This window comes from Equus caballus, chromosome 2 (assembly GCF_041296265.1).
Source record: "Equus caballus isolate H_3958 breed thoroughbred chromosome 2, TB-T2T, whole genome shotgun sequence".
Classification (NCBI taxonomy): domain Eukaryota; kingdom Metazoa; phylum Chordata; class Mammalia; order Perissodactyla; family Equidae; genus Equus; species Equus caballus.
In genome coordinates, this window is record NC_091685.1 from 66,954,158 (window position 1) to 66,971,798 (window position 17,641).

The window sequence follows — 17,641 nt, forward strand, 5'->3', positions numbered from 1 at the left end:
AATGTGGAATGGGGGTTCTCCACATGAAAAAAAGAGATATTGAAACTAAGTATAACTGCCAGTGTAAAATCTGTTTTTGAGGTAACATTGACATACAGGAAGTAAACAGATCTCCCAGATTTCCAAATTCCCACTCATTCCCCCTATTGCAGATTCTTATAGGTAGAGGGCTGGTACAGCAGAAATGTGGTTCCTAAAATGCAGAGTACAATATAGGAAGTGGCTTTGGAGCTGAGAAGCAGTAACTTGAAAACTGGTGCACCACCTGTGTACCATGCCTTTTCTAAGAAAATATAGAAACAAATTTCAGGAAAAATAAACATTCTAATTGTTTAAAATAATGAAGAGTAGTAGAAACATTCTAGAATTATCTTTTTTTAATAGATACCTATTTAGATACACCTTTTTGTATTGACTGATTTTGTTTCCCACGTTGACTCTGAGAAATTGACACACTAGACTGATGTTGCAATTTTTGACCTTCTTTTGCAGGTTGAACTGGAACGTTTTGAAAATGTTTTCCTTGTTGAGTAGGAACATTTTGGTTTTCTTTTGGTTGTTGTGTCTTGACATTTTCTGCTTTTTTAACTTCAGCCTGAACTTTTTGGTCTTTTTTCTTAGATTTTTTCTTCTTACAAAGCAAAAGAAGACAACATAATAAAACAATCAACCAAAAAAGCACAAATCCTAACACGTAAATCTTCTTAATCTTCTCTCTCTTAGGGGGTGGGCCACTGTCGATACTACCTCCACTGCCTCTTATTAGGCAATTGGGAGGGTCCCACATATAGTTGCAATGGCAGTGATGTTTATTGTTACAGATCCCCCTCATGTTACAAAACTTAGGTGAACAATTACTATCCAAGCGAGATAAATGGACACACTTCCTGTGGATGCAGACGTGTTCTGGGCCACACTCTGTGCCATCTTTCACATCACCAATATCAGGTGTAGTCATCCCAAAATGGTAGTCTATACCCCAGCAGATGGCACCATTGACGCGAGTCCAATGCACAGTAGAATGATCACTCAAAAGGGGAATTTTTGTCACATTCTCACACTGAACCCTCCCACACAGGCTATCTGAGCTATCACATTTTACATATGAAAAGTCTTTGAAACCACAGTTACCAAAACGGTCACCTTTAGTGTTTACTCGTTTGTAACAACTGTTATTTGCACTCTTTGCCTCTTGGCCAAAGATCTGCCTACACTGTTCATCACGGTTATGACAGCTTTTTTCATAGCAGTAGGCACTGCTATTACAAGGAATTCCGTCCTCCACATATACATCATCTGGACACATATGGGATGTTCCATTGCACCACTCTGGAAGATCACATTCATTGACTTTCTTTCTACATACTCTCCCTGATGGTAAAAACTCGCAGTCCTTGCAACAAAGCCCAAAAGCACAAATAGATCCAAAACTCAGAGTGCAGTTTGACAGACAACAGGGATCTTTTGAACAACTCCTTAAAATTCCACAGTCACACTCCTCTTCTTCTTCAACAATGCCATTCCCACAGCGCTTCATTGTAAACACATCCTTTGTATGCACAGTGTACATCAAACATTTTGCCTGGCGTATAGAATATTCCCAAAAGAAATTATAACTACAATTGCTAAATTGAGTTATTGGTGGGTTATCATAGTGCATTATACATGTAGGATGTGCACACTTACACTCGTCAGCATCATGAAACATCCCCAAATTATGACCTAGATGATGAGCCATTGCAATTCCAATAATGGACAAGGTTTTGTTAACACAAGTAACAACTGCACAATTTCTGTGTGATTTACACAGCCCTGCAACGAAGCCTAAACCAGTTAATCCTCTTAATGTCTTATATGTAAAAAGATGTGCAGTATCATGTGACACGCGGGGAGCAAAATTTTTGGACTTCCACTCACAAAATTGCTTCAGAGATCTGCTTATATCACCTACTTCAAAGTAGTTTTTTTCAGTCCAGACCTCCATACCAAGTAATAACAACTTAATACCCATTACCTCATAAATGGAATCCACTATATTTACAATAACATATAGATCATCCTGCAACTTTGAGACGTTCTTTTCATAATGAAGGTAGAGAGTATGGTCCACAATCACTGCCATTTCAACAAGGAACTTATGGACCCACCAGCCCACATAAGAACTTTGCTTCAGAGTATAATTATCAGTCTCTTGAAACTCCAATTGGTGTACAGTGTCCTCTTGCATAATGTCAGATTTTGTGGTTGGGAATTGGGTCTCATCCATTTTATATACCAGATGTTCAAATTTGGGAGAAAAATCCATGGGCTCAATTTCATAAACAATGCTATTTATCTGTAACAATCCTTGAAATCCACCAGAACAGGTACTGAGGGCAACCAGGGATTCCAGGTCCCCTTCCACATAACCATGATAGTAGCAATCATTCTGAACAAAAGGCTTTTCTTCAAGGAGAGCACCCTGGTCTGTGTAGGTGAACACTGGAAGGTGTCTAGACAGCAAATGCTTCTTGACCCTCAGATGGACAACATGTCTCTTGCCTCCAAAATGCAGGCTGTAAGAGAGCATGCCTGGAGGTTTCATGCCTCTTCCAGTACGAGGTAACTTCAAGGGAATCACCACTTCTGGGGGACTGTGATACTGGGGGTTCTCAGGCCACATGTGTCCAGAGGAGGACAGAAACACTGCAAGCCAGTGTATCAGGAGTGTGATCCTCATGTACAACAGAGTTTCAATCATAGTCATTATGAAGCCACCATATGGAAACATTGGTCCAGAGAAGAAGGCTGAGAGGGCTGGGAGTCACAGGTGGTCTGGCTTCTTATTCTGAGCTGGTCTGTATCCAGGACTATTCATTGAGGATCTGTCTTCTGGCAGAGTGGAACCATTAGTGCATCAGCCCTATAAGTAAAACAGAAAGCAAGATGTAAGCAAGTCCTTATGAGAAGGACCGGTGGGGAGAAAGAGAGGCATGCAATAAAATTGATTAGCATGTTTTGATCAAGGAATGACTCAAGAAACTGCATAGAACGTGCTCTTAAATATTGATAGGGCAGAGAAACCTGGAGGTGTATAGAAGAATGAAAACTGGATATAGATTTATAGTTATTAAACCTGCATGGCAGGCAAATAATTATTCATTATACTATTCTCTAAATATGTGCATATGTGTGAAGGTTTCTACAATAAATAGTTAAAACAAAGGGTCTTAAGGGTAAAGTGACCATATATCTTGGATTGCTGTGATTATCTCAATTTACACATGTTAAATTGGCATAAGTAATAATACCTCTTTTTTTCTTTTTGGTGAGGAAGATTTGCCCTGAGCTAACATCTGTTGCCAAACTGCCTCTTTTTTTTGCTTGAGGAAGATTATCACTGAGCTAACATCTGTGCCAATCTTCCTCTATTTTGTATGTGGCTTACTACCTCAGCATGACTGATGAGTGGTGTAGTTCCACACCTGGGATCCAAAACCACAAAACCAGGCTGCCGAAGCAGAGGATACCACATTTAACCACTGCACCATGGGGCTGGCCCAATAATACCCCTTTTTTCCAACCTCAAGTGATAAATTACTTGATAACATTATCTAAGAAACATATTTGTAATAAAGTATTCATTTTTTAAATCTCTTTTATGGTACTTACCACATACCTCCTTGGAGAAAAATGTTATTTAGTTTTCTTTTCTTCTCCCTACATTACCCTCCTCGTCAACTTGTCAGACTGGAAGTACTCAAGAGCATTATTTGTATTTTCACAAGTGTTAGTATCTCCTAAGATGCCTAGCTTGATTCTTTATATAGTAAATAATGGTTGACTTGGCTTTTAATGTTCCTTGGAGTGTTACTCAAAACGTCTTTATATTTGATTATGTTTTTAATATAGAACCTTATCCAACACCTGTGGCCAATGTAGTTTCTGGAACAAGGTGGCATAGGTTCAGTTTTCTCTGATTATTCCTTCTAAATATAACTAATACCCCAGAAATAATTCAATGGAAAACAAACAAACAAAATAAAAACCCTCTGAAAGATCAAAGGAGATGACAAACTGGCTAGAGACCTCTAGACTTGAGGAATGGCAACAGGGTGAGTTCCCTGGGTTTTCTTTTTCTTTTAAAGATTGGCACCTGGGCTAACAACTGTTGCCAATTTTCTTTTCTTTTTTCTGCTTCATCTCCCCAACCGCCCCCCCCCCCCCCCCCGGCCCGTACACGGTTGTATATCTTACTTGCAGATCCTTCTAGTTGTGGGATGTGGGACGCCGCCTCAACGTAGCCTGACGAGCGGTGCCATGTCTGTCCCCAGGATCCGAACCCTGGCCACCGCAGCAGAGCGCGCGAGCTTAACCACTCGGCCACGGAGCCGGCCCCCCTGGGTTTTCTTTTAATGTCTCATGTATATGCCAAACTGGGTGCTGGAGAAGTCTTTAATACAGAACCATGAGCAGGCATAGACAAAAATATCAAGAATAGTTTGCTCTCTCTGGCCAAGTGACAGAGAATGGAAAAGCTCAACAAAGAACCAGTAAGGTGTTCCAGCATCTGCTCTTGAGCCAAGACACATGTGTGGTGATTCAGTGAATCACTGAGTGCCACTACAGTGGCAACTTCAAGAGTTATAGGCCAACCCAAAAGAAACTCCACAATCAGTGCATTGGTAGGCTGTTAAACCCACCCACATTGGCAATATAATAGCCCTGGGAGGCCAAACTAACTCTCATTCAATATCCAGGTAACTGGCTAACTGATCTGCCTCCAAAGGCAGCAGTGAAATCCCAACAGTCTGAGCCAATCTCAGCTCAACAACTAGGGCAGGGAATGGGAGCCTATATTAGACACAGTGGTACCATTCATAAAGCCTGATATCTCCCATCCCTCTACCAAATGACATAAGAAGACAAGCCTGCTGGCTTCTGCTCTTCCCATCTCCAAATATGAACATGGCCCAATGATACCAGGTAGTCTAGGAAGGGCATCAGACCAGATTAAGCAGAAGAAAGGGTCAGGGGACTTGAAGACAAATCATTGCTAATTATTCAGTCAAAGGAGAAGATAAAAGAATAAAAAAAGCAAGGGACTTGTAAGACATCAACAAGACCAGTAAACAGATGATGGAAGTCCCAAAAAGAGAAAAGAGAGAGGACCAGAAAGCTTATTCAAAGAAATAATGGCTTAAAATTTCCTAAATCTGAGGAAAGAAATGGACGTGTAGAAGCCCAAAGCCCAAAATGTCTCAAATAAGATGAACCTAAAGAAATCCACACCAAGACTCTTTATAATCAAATTGTGAAAAGTCAAAGACAAAGAATTTTGAAAGTGGCAAGAGAAAGCAACATATCATGTAGAAAAGAACTACCATAAGACTATAAGTGGGCTTTTCAGCAGAAATCTTGCAAGTTTGGAGCGAGTGGGATGATGTAGTTGAAATGCTGGAAAAAAAAATGTCAACCAAGAATACTACACCTGACAAAACTGTCCTTCAAAAATGAAGGTGACATAAAGACATTCCCAGACAACAGCAACACGATAGCATAAGAAAGGATAAAATACATATATAAATAATAGACGAAAACAAGATAGAGTATTAAGCTAATTATGGTGTGTAAATCACTTTTAATTCTGGTATAAAAGTTAAAATAGAGAAGAAAAAATCATGTTAAAAGATACACAATAAGAAGAGATGTAAATTGTGATGACAATAATAAAGTATGAACTGAAAAGAAGTCAAAGTGTAGAGTTTTTGTATGCAATTGAGCTTAAGTTGTTATCAGTTTAACATAGACTACCTTAACTATAAGATATTTTATGTAAGCCCCAAAGTAACTACACACAAAAAGTACCTATAGAAGTTGCACAAAAGATAAAAAAAGAAAGGAACCAATGCATATTAATATAAAAAAAATCAACAAAACACGAAAAAAGACAATGAGAAGAAAATACAACAATAGAAAAATAATATTAATAGAAAACTAACAAAATGGCAATGTTAAATTGTCCCTTATCAATAAAATTTGAAATATAAATGGATTAAACTCCCTAATCAAAAGACATAGAGTGGCTGAATAAATGTTTTTTAAAAGACAATTATATACTGTCTGGAAAAAACTCACTTTCAATATCAAGAAACAAATAGTCTAAAAGCGGAGATTGGAGAAAGATATTCCATGTAAATGGTAACCAAGAAAGCAGGAATGATGACACTTATATTGGAAAGAATAGACTTTAAATCAAAAATTGTCACAAGAGATAAAGAAGGACATTATATAATGAGAAATGAATCAATCCACCAAGAAGATATAAGCAGTATAAACATATATGCACCCAGTATCAGAGAATCTAAATATATACAGCAAAGATTGACAGAACTGAAGGGATAAATAGACACCAATACAATAATAGTAAGAGACTTCAATACTCCACTTTCAGTAAAGGATAGGACATCCAGACTGAATAGCAACAGAGAAATAAGGAATTGAATAGCACTTAGACCAAATCAATCTAAAAGACATACGCAGAATATTCCACTCAATAGCAGCAAAATATACATATTTTCTCAAGTGCACATGGATATTTCTCCAGAATAGACCACATATTCAGTGACAAAACAAATCTTAACACATTTAAAAAAATTGAAATTATACCAGATATCTTTTGTAATTATAATGGTCTGAAACTAGAAATCAAAGACTGAAGGAAAAGGGAAAAATTCACAAATAGGTTGAAATTTAAAAACACACTCGAACAAGATTGAATCAAAGGAAAAATCAAAAAGGAAATTAGAAAATATCTTGAGACAAAAAAAATAAAACATGCATACTAAAACTTATGAGTTGCAGCAAAAGCATAATAGGAAGAAAGTTCATATTGCTAGATGCTTGATTACCTGAAGAGACAAGAAAAATCTCAAATAAACAACTTAACTTTACACCTCAAGGAACTAGAAAAAGAAGAAGAAATGAAGCCCAAGGCTAGTAGAATGAGGGAAATAGCAGATCAGAGCAGAAATAAATGAAATAGAGACTGAAAAACAATAGAAAAGATGAATGAAGCTAAGGATTGTTTCTTTCAAAAGATAAACAAAATTGACAAATCTTTAGCTAGACACACCAATAAAAAGAGAGAGAAAGCTCAAATAAATAAAATCAGAAATGAGAGAAAAGACTTACAACTGATACCACAGATATACAAAATATCATAAGGGACTACTATGAGCTTATACATCAACAAACTAGAGAACCTAAAAAACTAAATTCCTAGAAACGTTCAACCTTTTAGAACTAAATCATGAAAAAGATACAGTCTAAACAGACCTATCACTAGTGAGGAAACAAAAGCAGTAATCAAAAGCCTCCCAACAAAGAAAAGCCCAAGATCAGATAGTTTTACTAGAGAATTCTACAAACATTTAAAGAATTAACACTAATTCTTTTCAAATTCTTTCAAAGAATTAAAAAGGAGAGAAGACTTCTAAACTCATTTTATGAGGCCAGAATTACCCTGATAGCACAGCCAAAGAAAAACACCACAAGAAGAGAAAAGTATAAGCAATATCCCTGATGAATATAGTTGCAAAAATCATCTACAAAATACTAGCAAACCAAATGCAAAAGCACATAAAAAGGATCATATCCCATGATCAAGTGGGATTTATCCCTGAGATGCAAGGGTGGTTCAACATGTGAAAATCAATTAATGTGATATACCACGTTACCATAATTAAAGATAAAATCGTGTGATCATCTACAAAGACGCAGAATAAGTGTTTGACAAAATTCAACCCCCTTTCCTGAAAATAAAAACTCTCAAGAAAACTAGGAAGAGAAAGAAAATAGCTCAGCATAATAAAGACTACACATGAAAAGCTCTTGCTTGGATATGAACAAATATCAAGGAAATTTTGTCATGGACCCAACGTTTTATGGATGTTTTGGACAGGACCAAATGTCTGCTAATCCAAGAGTAGTGATGCTGGCATTTCAGCATGTTAAAGAGAAGTCATAAATCGCTTCCATTAAGGGAAAAGGTGAAAGTTCTAGACTTCATAAGGAAAGAAAAATCATATGCTCAAGTTGCTAAGATCTTTGATAAAAACAAACCTTCTCTCCATGAAATTATGAAGGACAAAAAAAAGAAATTTGTGCTAGTCTTGCTGTGATATAGTCTTGAGGTGTAGTCTTATACATACACCTCAAGTATATATGTATAAGAAAAAACATACTATATATAGTCTTCAATACTATTTGTGGTTTCAGGCATCTACTGGGGGTCTTGGAATGTATCCCCTGTGGAAAAGGGGAACTACTGTACAAAAATGTCTCAAAATGGACTAAAGACCTAAAAGTAATATCTAAAAATATTAAACTCCTAGAAGAACACATAAGGGAATTGAATTTGGCAATGATTTCTTGGATATAACACAAAAAAGCACAGGCAACAAAATAAAAAATAGACAAATGGAACTACACTAAACTTAAAAATCTCTGCACATCAAAGTAAATAATGAACAGAGTGAAAAGGTAACCTATGTATTGGGGAAAAAATTGTGAATCATATATTGAATAAGGGATGAATATTCAGAATGTATAAAGAACTTCTACAACTCAACAACAACAAAAATAACCCTATTTAAAAATGCATAAAGGTTGTTAAATAGACATTTCTCCAAAAAAAGGTGTGCAAATGCCCAATAAGCAAATGGAAAGAAGCTCAACATCACTAGTAATTAGAGAAATCAAAATCAAAATCACAATGAGATGTCACCTCACATCCATTAGGACCACCAATACCAAAAGAGCAGAAAATTATAAGTCTTGACGAGGGTGCGGAGAAGTTGAAACTCTCGTGTATTCTTGGTGGAAATGTAAAATAGGGCAGCCATTAGGGACAACAGTATGGAGGTTTCTCAGAAAATTAAAATTAGAATTACCATATGATCTAGAAATCCTACTTCTAGATATATACCAAAAAAACTGAAAACATGATCTTAAAGAGAGATTTATACACCCATGTCCATCACAGCATTGTTCACAATAGCCAAGAGGTAGAAGTAACCCAAATGTCCATCACAAATTTTATGCATGCAATGGAATATTATGCCATCTGTAAAATGGAGGAAAAACTGTCATGTACTATGGCATGGATGAACCTCAAGGATATTATGCCAGTGAAATAAGCCAGTTGCAAAAGGACTGATACTATATAATTCCCTTCAAGAAATATTGAACGTAGTCAAATCATGTGAATATACTTAACACTGATGAATTATATTCTTGGAAATAGGTTGATGGTGAATTTAATGTTGTTTTCTTACAATAATTTTTAACAACCTTATAAAATCAGTTATAAGAATCGTCATCAAATGTTTTTTAAGAAATTTTAGGGGCCGGCACAGCAGTTAAGTTCACACGTTCCGCTTCCCGGCAGCCCGGGGTTCACCGGTTTGGATCCCGGGTGCGCCCATGGCCCTGCTTGGCACTGCCATGCTGTGGTAGGCGTCCCACACATAAGGTAGAGGAAGATGGGCATGGATGTTAACTTAGGGCCAGTCTTCCTCAGCAAAAAGAGGAGGATTGGCAGCAGTTAGCTCAGGGCTAATCTTCCTCAAAAAAAAAAAAAAAAAAAGAAAGAAATTTTAAATGCAAGAAACAAGTGTCTTGCATTTTAAGTCCTGTCAATTTGAAACTCATTTTGATCCAATTATACAATCATGCAAGATCTGATCCATATGTAAATATAATACACAGTGGTTGAAAAAAATCCAAAACTAATTCTCAATAATTCTAAGTAAAGATACCTTGTGGACTCCCAGAGAATAACCCTCTACCTACCAAAAAATAATGAAATGAAAAAAAAACAATGAGATGCCTCAATCTTCAGTGCAGTCATTTTCTTTTCTCTGTGTTTCAGTTTAGATGCATCAGAGAAAAGACACAGAGTAAGGCCTTATTAAGTTGCTTTATTTCTTACTCCTAGATAGTCAGAAATTAGTGTGACAGCTAAGTTATTTAAGAGTTTGTTCCTAAAATGGTAAGATTTAGGGCAGCTTAACATTGCATATCTCAAAGCAGAAAGAGGAATCAAGTTGACCGTGAAAATCTGGGGGCATTTTATCCAACTGGGTGCAGATTGGTGGGTAAATAGGTATAAGTAATAGATTAAAGTACCCAGATAAAAGTAACAGGAAGCTTTGAAATAAGACTATCATTTGCATTAAAATAATACTTAGCATTACGCTCATTAAAGAGTGAGTACTCAATAGATGTGGATTAACATTTTTTTTAAATATAAATTTGGAAAGATTTAGCTATGGGCATATTTTCTTAGTTGAGGCTTATATGCCACAATAAATAAAAATATATCTTTAGAGATTTGGAATAAATATTTATGAAAATATTAAACAAAAACACAAGTAAATATATCTTACTGTGATTCAGTTGATTACTGAATGCAACATGTACAGATGATGCAACATACACAGATGTTGTAGCTGCAGAAAACTTCGTGGAGTTGGAAAGTTGTGTGCTTAACTTTGAATGATGAACAACCTTTGAAGAATGAGACATTGAATATCAATAGGGTGGGATGGGAGAAGGTTTCTGGGTAAGAGGAACGACTTAAAGTACAAAGGGTTGCTGAAGAGAATGCTGGGGCTGTTTTAGAGGGAATTGGCTGTAATGTGTGAGACTCAATTACGGTGTGCCTTAAGAGATGGGCTGTAGCAACAATACTTTGTCCTGAGCAATAGGGAAAGAACCTACTGTTTCTAAATCGAGGATATCATAATCAAGTGCATTTTAAGGAAACTCAGGGAGGTCTAATTTCAATTGCTGACTTTTGAAAATTGAAGGAAGGAGACCAATAAAGAGGATAGTAGAATAATCAACTCCTGAAATCAAAGCTTGCTCCTTTTGGTGTTTTCCAAGGACATTGTGTATGGAAAGGTAGAAAAGTGAGAGCTAGTAAAGGCTTGTGGTGAATTAAGTTTAACATTTAAGTTTTGAACCTGTACACTTGATATGTACATTTGATTATTTGCTCTTTTTATAAAATGTATGAATAAAATTGATTTGAGCTTCTTTAAATGAGTGTAACTATAACACAAGACAATTTTCATTTCATGTCAAATTTTGAGGTCTTATACAGCTGGAGCTTTTGATATTCACTTTTCTGTTTAATTTTAAATTGGCTAGTCTTTATTGCAACTAAATAAAAATGCTTAATGATCTGGATAAGACAACAATTGCTTATTTACAGCTGCAATAAGCCGATGAGAGCTGTAATGTTGATCTCCCCCAAAGGCAGGCTTTAGTTTTCTCCAAAATATAAAGGGAAGATAAAAAATCATCTTTCCATATGTGTAGTCACTGTGTACCATAGCATTCTCTTGTATTCAAACAGAAAACAGAGTCCAGTCTTTTCGTTTGTTTGTGTGTTTAATATCCATCCCTTCTTCTTTCCTTACCTTACTTTCCTTACCATCATAGAATATGAGTTATTCTATGACAGGAGTAGGGGTGGTTTTTCCTGATCAGACAGTTCATGATTTGATGAGCTAGATGTCTGACACATTCAGCTCAAAGAAAATATCAAATCACTTAGTACTATACCACTTCTTACTCTGTTCTTGGTTTCACATTTACAAAATATAGCAGATATTTGCCTGATAAGCAAGAATGTTTGGCTATATTATTTAAGACATTTCAGATATCATATTTTGAGAAAAATGCCTTTAATACTATCACTAACGTACATTTCATTAGCTTTATTTTGTCTTTAATTTTTCCTTTTTAAATCATTTTTTATAATGTTTTATTATAACAATCCAAAACATGTATATACTGAAATAGAATATCTATGATATTCTGAAGATATGATATACTGAAATGCAATATATATACAGTCATATATTGTGATATTAAAATAACTTTTTTTAATAATTAGAAATGAGCTAAATAATAACACTCTATCCAAGCCCACTCATTCATAAATATAAATGTGTAACCCACTCAAAATAGATCATCCCAATTTTCAGAGTTACTCTGGATTCAATTTTAATTACTTACCCTCTGACTGCCTCAAGCTTCAATTTAATTTATCAATTAGAAGACTCTGAGTTTGGAGTCAATAGGGATGTTTATTTATTTATTTATTTATTTATTTATTTATTTATTATTCCTAGGAATAACTGCTCTTATATTACTGTATTTTTTATACCTACTACAGGCAGTGGTTCTTTAGCTCTTATGTTTTAAACAATTTTTTTTAATCAGCCTTCTCTTCTTAAGCAATTTTTATTTTTTTAAATATTAGGTCTACTAATTAACGTTTTTATCCACCTAGTAATTTAATGTTGTGTGTGTGGATATGAAATATGTATGATATGCATAGTGATATCCAATAACATAGGTAATTGTTTTAATGTTCTGTGTTGTTTTCTGTATTCTGAAAAGTTTTAAGTAAATGTCTTCTATGACCGACTCTACAACTTGCCCTGAGAACATGATTTATTACTCTTGGAATTAAGAATCACTTCCCAACATCCTAGAAACAAAATAGCTCTAAGAATGTACAGAAATAATGATATTTTGGCAGACAATAAAGCAGACGTAAGAGTCAGAACTTCAGAACACAAAAATGTGTCAAGTTATTCACTGAAAAAGCTGTATTTGACCTTTAGATTGACTGTCAGGAATAAACATCCATTTCTAAAAGAAGTTCTAATATGCAGAACTCTATGAATTCTAGCCTGTACATATGAGAAATCTGCATGTGGTTATGTATATAATTGTTACAGAATGTTTTCAATTTCACCATTCTTCAAGTGGCTCTTCTTCCATGTTGACTTATTTTCTGTGAGTTATAATGTATGTATTTCACAATTTGTAATTTAAATGTATTAATTAAAGTTTAATCCCTCTTTGCTTGCGTCAGCTGCTTTAATGAAAAATTACTTTCTCACAATTCTAGAGGCTGAGAAGTCAAAGATCAGGATGTCAGCATGGTCAGGTTTTGCTGAGAGTTCTTTTCCTGGCTTGGATATGGCCGCTTTCTTCCTGCATCCTTACATAGCAGAAAGAGAGAGAGAAAGCAAAACTCTCTGGTATCTCTTCTTAAAACAGCACCAATCTCATCATGAGGGCCCCACCCTCATGATCTCATCTAAATCAAATTACCTTCAAAAGGGCACATCTCCAAATACAATCATATTGGAGGTTAGGGCTTCAACATATGAATATAAGTCTTAACATTCCAGCATCAACTCTCAAGTCCAAAAGTCACATCCAAATATCTTCTAAATAAAATATGGATGAGACTCTAGGTATAATTCTTCTAGAGGCAAAATTCCTCCTCAATTGTGAACCTGTAAAACTACATAAATTATGTGCTTCCAAAATACAATGGTGCAACAGGCATAGGATAGACATTCCTATTTTAAAAGGGAGAAATTAGAAGAAAGAAAGGGATGACAGGTCCCAAAGCAAGTCCAAAGCCTAGCAAGGCAAACATCATTAGACCTTAATGCTTGAGAATAAACTTCTTTGGCTCCACGCTCTATATTCTGGACCCAATGGGGCTGCAGTTCCACCTTCAGAAACCACTGTGGTGGGGAGTTACACCCCTGTGGCTCTCTTGAGTGAGGGTCAAGCCACCGTGGCTCAGGGCGGCCCCACCCCCATTGCTCTGCTGGCCAGTAGTGCTAGCCTTTGAACCTGAGGTGAAGGCAACATTGCCGCTTGTGAAAAATAAATGTTGTTGTTTAAGCCACTCAGTCTATGGTAATTTCATTATAGCAGCCCAAATGGACTAGGACAAGTCTCTTTTCAGTTAGGTGTTTTAGATCATCCATTTTAAGCAATGTGTATGAAGGCTTTTCAGTAATTCATATTTGAAATGTAGAGCAGTAGTTGTAAGAATGGAAGAGAGAAGATATTGTCAAGAGATACTAAAAATTGATTTACTTTTCGACTAGTCGATAAGTGCAGTGGAGAATTGAGAGACTTCAAAAGTTTCTAGGTTTATGGTGAGAGACTAGGTTGGTGATTATTCCACTAACAATACATAGGATGCCAGGTCTCTAGTCAAGAAATCTGGCCAGGGAGAGGAAGAGTTCAGTGTTGAATGCATTTAGTTAGTTGGAAGTCCTTATGAGTTTACCAAATTGGAGACTCCCACTAAGTTGTGAAATATTCTAGTCTGGGGCTTAGACTGGGATTGAGAGGCATCAACATATAAATAATATTTAAACCATGGATGTGGACTAGGGAGATCAAGCGAGGGATATGTAAAAAAAAAATTAAAAAGAGGCTTGAAAACAGAATGCTGCTCCAAATAACTCTCCATGTGATGCTTCCAGGTCAGAAAGTGAGGGAAGGAATTATTTGCTAATGTTGGAGAAAATGGAGAAACCAAAGTGATGGAGTTATTGATGATGTAAATGACCAATAACATTGACTCCAACAACATTAATTTACCACAACATAGACTTTCATTTCACATGCAACTGATCTCTAAAAGGTTAAGTTTCACTAATCAAATACCTACATTCTTTAAGGTCTTAATATTTTTTATATTTAGACTTCTTTTTTGTTTGTTTGTTTGCTTGTTTGTTCCTTCAGAAGGGCTATGGTCACAGAATGATATACTGATGTTTTTAAGTTTCTGAGGTTGAATAGATCCAAGATGAGTTGTTGGATAAGTCAACCACAGTTATTTTGTTTTTGTTTTAAATTCTTAAGATAAATCCTCAGTTAGATTGCCAGAAACTTTAATAAAAGTGGCTAATGATATGAAGGACTATACTAAAGACAGAAAAGTGGAGCAGAAAAGGGGCTATTGTTATAATTCCATTATTTTAAATGGAGAGGGATTTTTACATGAGGTGGAAGACTGGTGATTCAGGGATAGATATAAAGAAACTAGAATACTGACATCTCCCTATTCTTTTCACATGAGTAATGAGAATAAAAGAAAAACAAAAAATATCTTCCACCCATGCATGGAGACAAAAGGATATCAACACCTTTGGGAGTGAGATGGCACTTTTGTTAACTTCTCTGTTGTTTTCTATTTTATTTCCTGCTTTAGTTTTTACTCCATCTTTCCTTTCTTTTTTTTTTTTTTTAAAGATTGGCCCTGAGCTAACACCTGTTGCCAATCTTCTTTATTTTTTTCCCTCTTCTCCCCAAAGCCCCCCAGTACATAGTGGTATATTCTAGTTGTGAGTGCCTTTGGTTGTGCTATGTGAGATGCCACCTCAGCATGGCTTGATGAGCGGTGCTAGGTCCACGCCCAGGATCCAAACCAGCGAAACCTGGGGATGCCGAAGTGGAGCACACAAACTTAACCACTTGGCCATGGGGCTGGCCCCAATCTTTCCTCTCTTTACATTCATTTTTCTGTCCTTATTTTCTACTTCATGAAACAGACGTGTTTACTTTTTGAGATGGATGCTTTCTTCTTTTCTAACATAATCAAGTGCATAGATTTCCTTCTAAGCTGTGCCCCATAATTTTTATGTGACATTTTATATTTTATTTCAAATAAATATAAAAATGAAATGTAAAATGTTTAAATAGAAATAAAGATATTTAAATTTTTCCTATGACATTTTTTGATTCAGGATACTTTATAATTATTTTTATCATTTTAATTATATTCACAGTTACATTACTTATAGACAACAAAATGTAATTTATATAAATGTGTTTCAAGTGTGCACCATTCAGGATAGGTTAAAGTACATTCTTGTTCTTGTACAAACACGGAGGCAATAATGAACAACAAATCGACGTTCTTACTTTCAGTGTAATCATTGACTAATTTCTTCTAAAATAAAGTGTATTATAATAATCAGACTATTCAGTTTTATCATTATCATCATTAGGTGAATTCTGTTGGTGTTTTTAAAAAAATTTTCTGTACATTCGTGGTAAGCCCTATGCTACAAGCTACAGACTAGAAGTTGAATTTTCTGGAAGAAACATCAAAAGAATAATATGACAGTTAAGGACTGTACAAGGTACTCTTTATTGATACAAGGAATAGACTCATGAGAACAAGCTTCACTGTATTAGATGACATCCCAGAATAAATCGACATTTTTCAGACACATCAAGTGATTGAGTCAGGAATTCCATGACTCATTTAGTCCAGTAGTAGATGAGTTTTTGAAAAATACTGCTACTACTAACCCAAGATCAGCAGAACAAGACTTATTAATTAGCCTAGAATGTAACTGAGAAATTTGGAATCATTCTGTTGCTGTATCTATAACTTCAAATTAGCAGGCTGTATTTGTACAAACTGAAATTAAATTCACTCTAAATAAAATCTTGTCTCAGCTGCTCCCTCTGAATTCATAAAATAATAAATATATGAAAATTCTTACCGTAGATTAAAAACAAATAAATGATCATGGAAACAATAATAATTCTCTAGGCAATGCCGTATATTTATTGGTCTTGACTATAATACCACTTAAAACAATGGTTAAATATCATGCAAAAGGTCTTGATTGATTTCCATTACTATTCATGACTGCATAATCATTTTCATAGGCCAATAAAATTGTCTCTCTTTTGTTACTAGGCTTTATTCAGATTAACTCAAATCTATAATCATTACTATGCTTGAATGTCTCAGTTAAAGTCAAATATCATTTAATTCTGATAAGCCCTCTATTAAGCAAAAAGGACTCTACTTCATATGTGAGATGATGCATATAAAGTCTTCTTAGACTATGCAATTACTCTCACTAAATAATTAATGTCACTTTCAAATAGGCAAGAAAAATTGGCAAAACAGGAGATATGAGTAAGAAAATAGAGAAAACTTTAGAGTCAGAGAGGATTCAAAGGAAATCTGATAGAGGTAAATTGGCTGGCTCTTTCTTTCTGATCTTGATAAACAAGCAGATAAGTGCAATAAAAATAATTCACAGTTATAAGAGACTTTACAAGTCCTCCAGAGAGATATTAATCCTCATGTTTTAATTTCATATGGCCACCATTATGTTAACACAGTGGCTTTGTATATTAATCAATATCTCTTATTATATCTATGTGAAAAAAAATTCCAAATAAGAAAACTTCACACTACTGATACCAAGTCAGAAAGCAGCTAAATAAGCTTATGTAAACAAATCCTTGACCAGAAGGAGGTACTGAGGAAACAAAACTGGTATCTTGTTCTGCCACTATGAGGTGTAATCATGCACCTCATCTTCCACAGTCATAAAATAAAAGTAACCATTTTGCACCATGAGATGAAAAATACAAAAAACCCTAGCATAACTCTGTATAGAACTACTCCCTAACTAGATAAAATCTACCCTTTTCATATGTTTCTGATTCCTCAACAAAAACAACAAAATATTTTATCTATTACATTTACAAAGCTGATATTTACAGATATGTAATGATTCTTGTGCTCCTAATAATCATGTGAGAAACCTGCCATTTTTCCACCAGTTAACTGTAAACTTGATGACCTTGGGATTTTTTAAAAAAAAATTTCTGTTGTATTTTTTATTTGGAAAGAACTTCCTTTTGAAATCTGACCTTCCTTTCAAGACTTTGCAGGAAAGCTACTTTTTCTTTTCATGGTGTCTCACTGATGAACATAACTCAATATGAA

General features: G+C 35.2%; 1 protein-coding gene across 7 annotated transcripts in view; it reads right to left on the reverse strand.

Moving 5' to 3' along the window:
* Positions 1-355: 355 nt before the first annotated feature.
* ADAM29 (ADAM metallopeptidase domain 29) overlaps positions 356-17,641 on the reverse strand; it is a 71,949-nt gene continuing 54,663 nt past the window's right edge. For 2 of the 7 annotated variants that reach the window (XM_001496149.5, XM_023636273.2), the window contains 2 exons: positions 10,431-10,551; positions 356-2,902 (listed from right to left, as the gene is read on the reverse strand). In XM_001496149.5, the coding sequence (XP_001496199.4) occupies positions 389-2,770 (2,382 nt within the window). In that variant the 5' untranslated portion in view covers positions 2,771-2,902; positions 10,431-10,551 and the 3' untranslated portion in view covers positions 356-388. The remainder of the gene's footprint in view (positions 2,903-10,430; positions 10,552-17,641) is intronic. The other 5 variants (XM_023636275.2, XM_070261347.1, XM_023636274.2 and 2 more) reach the window with 4 other exon arrangements.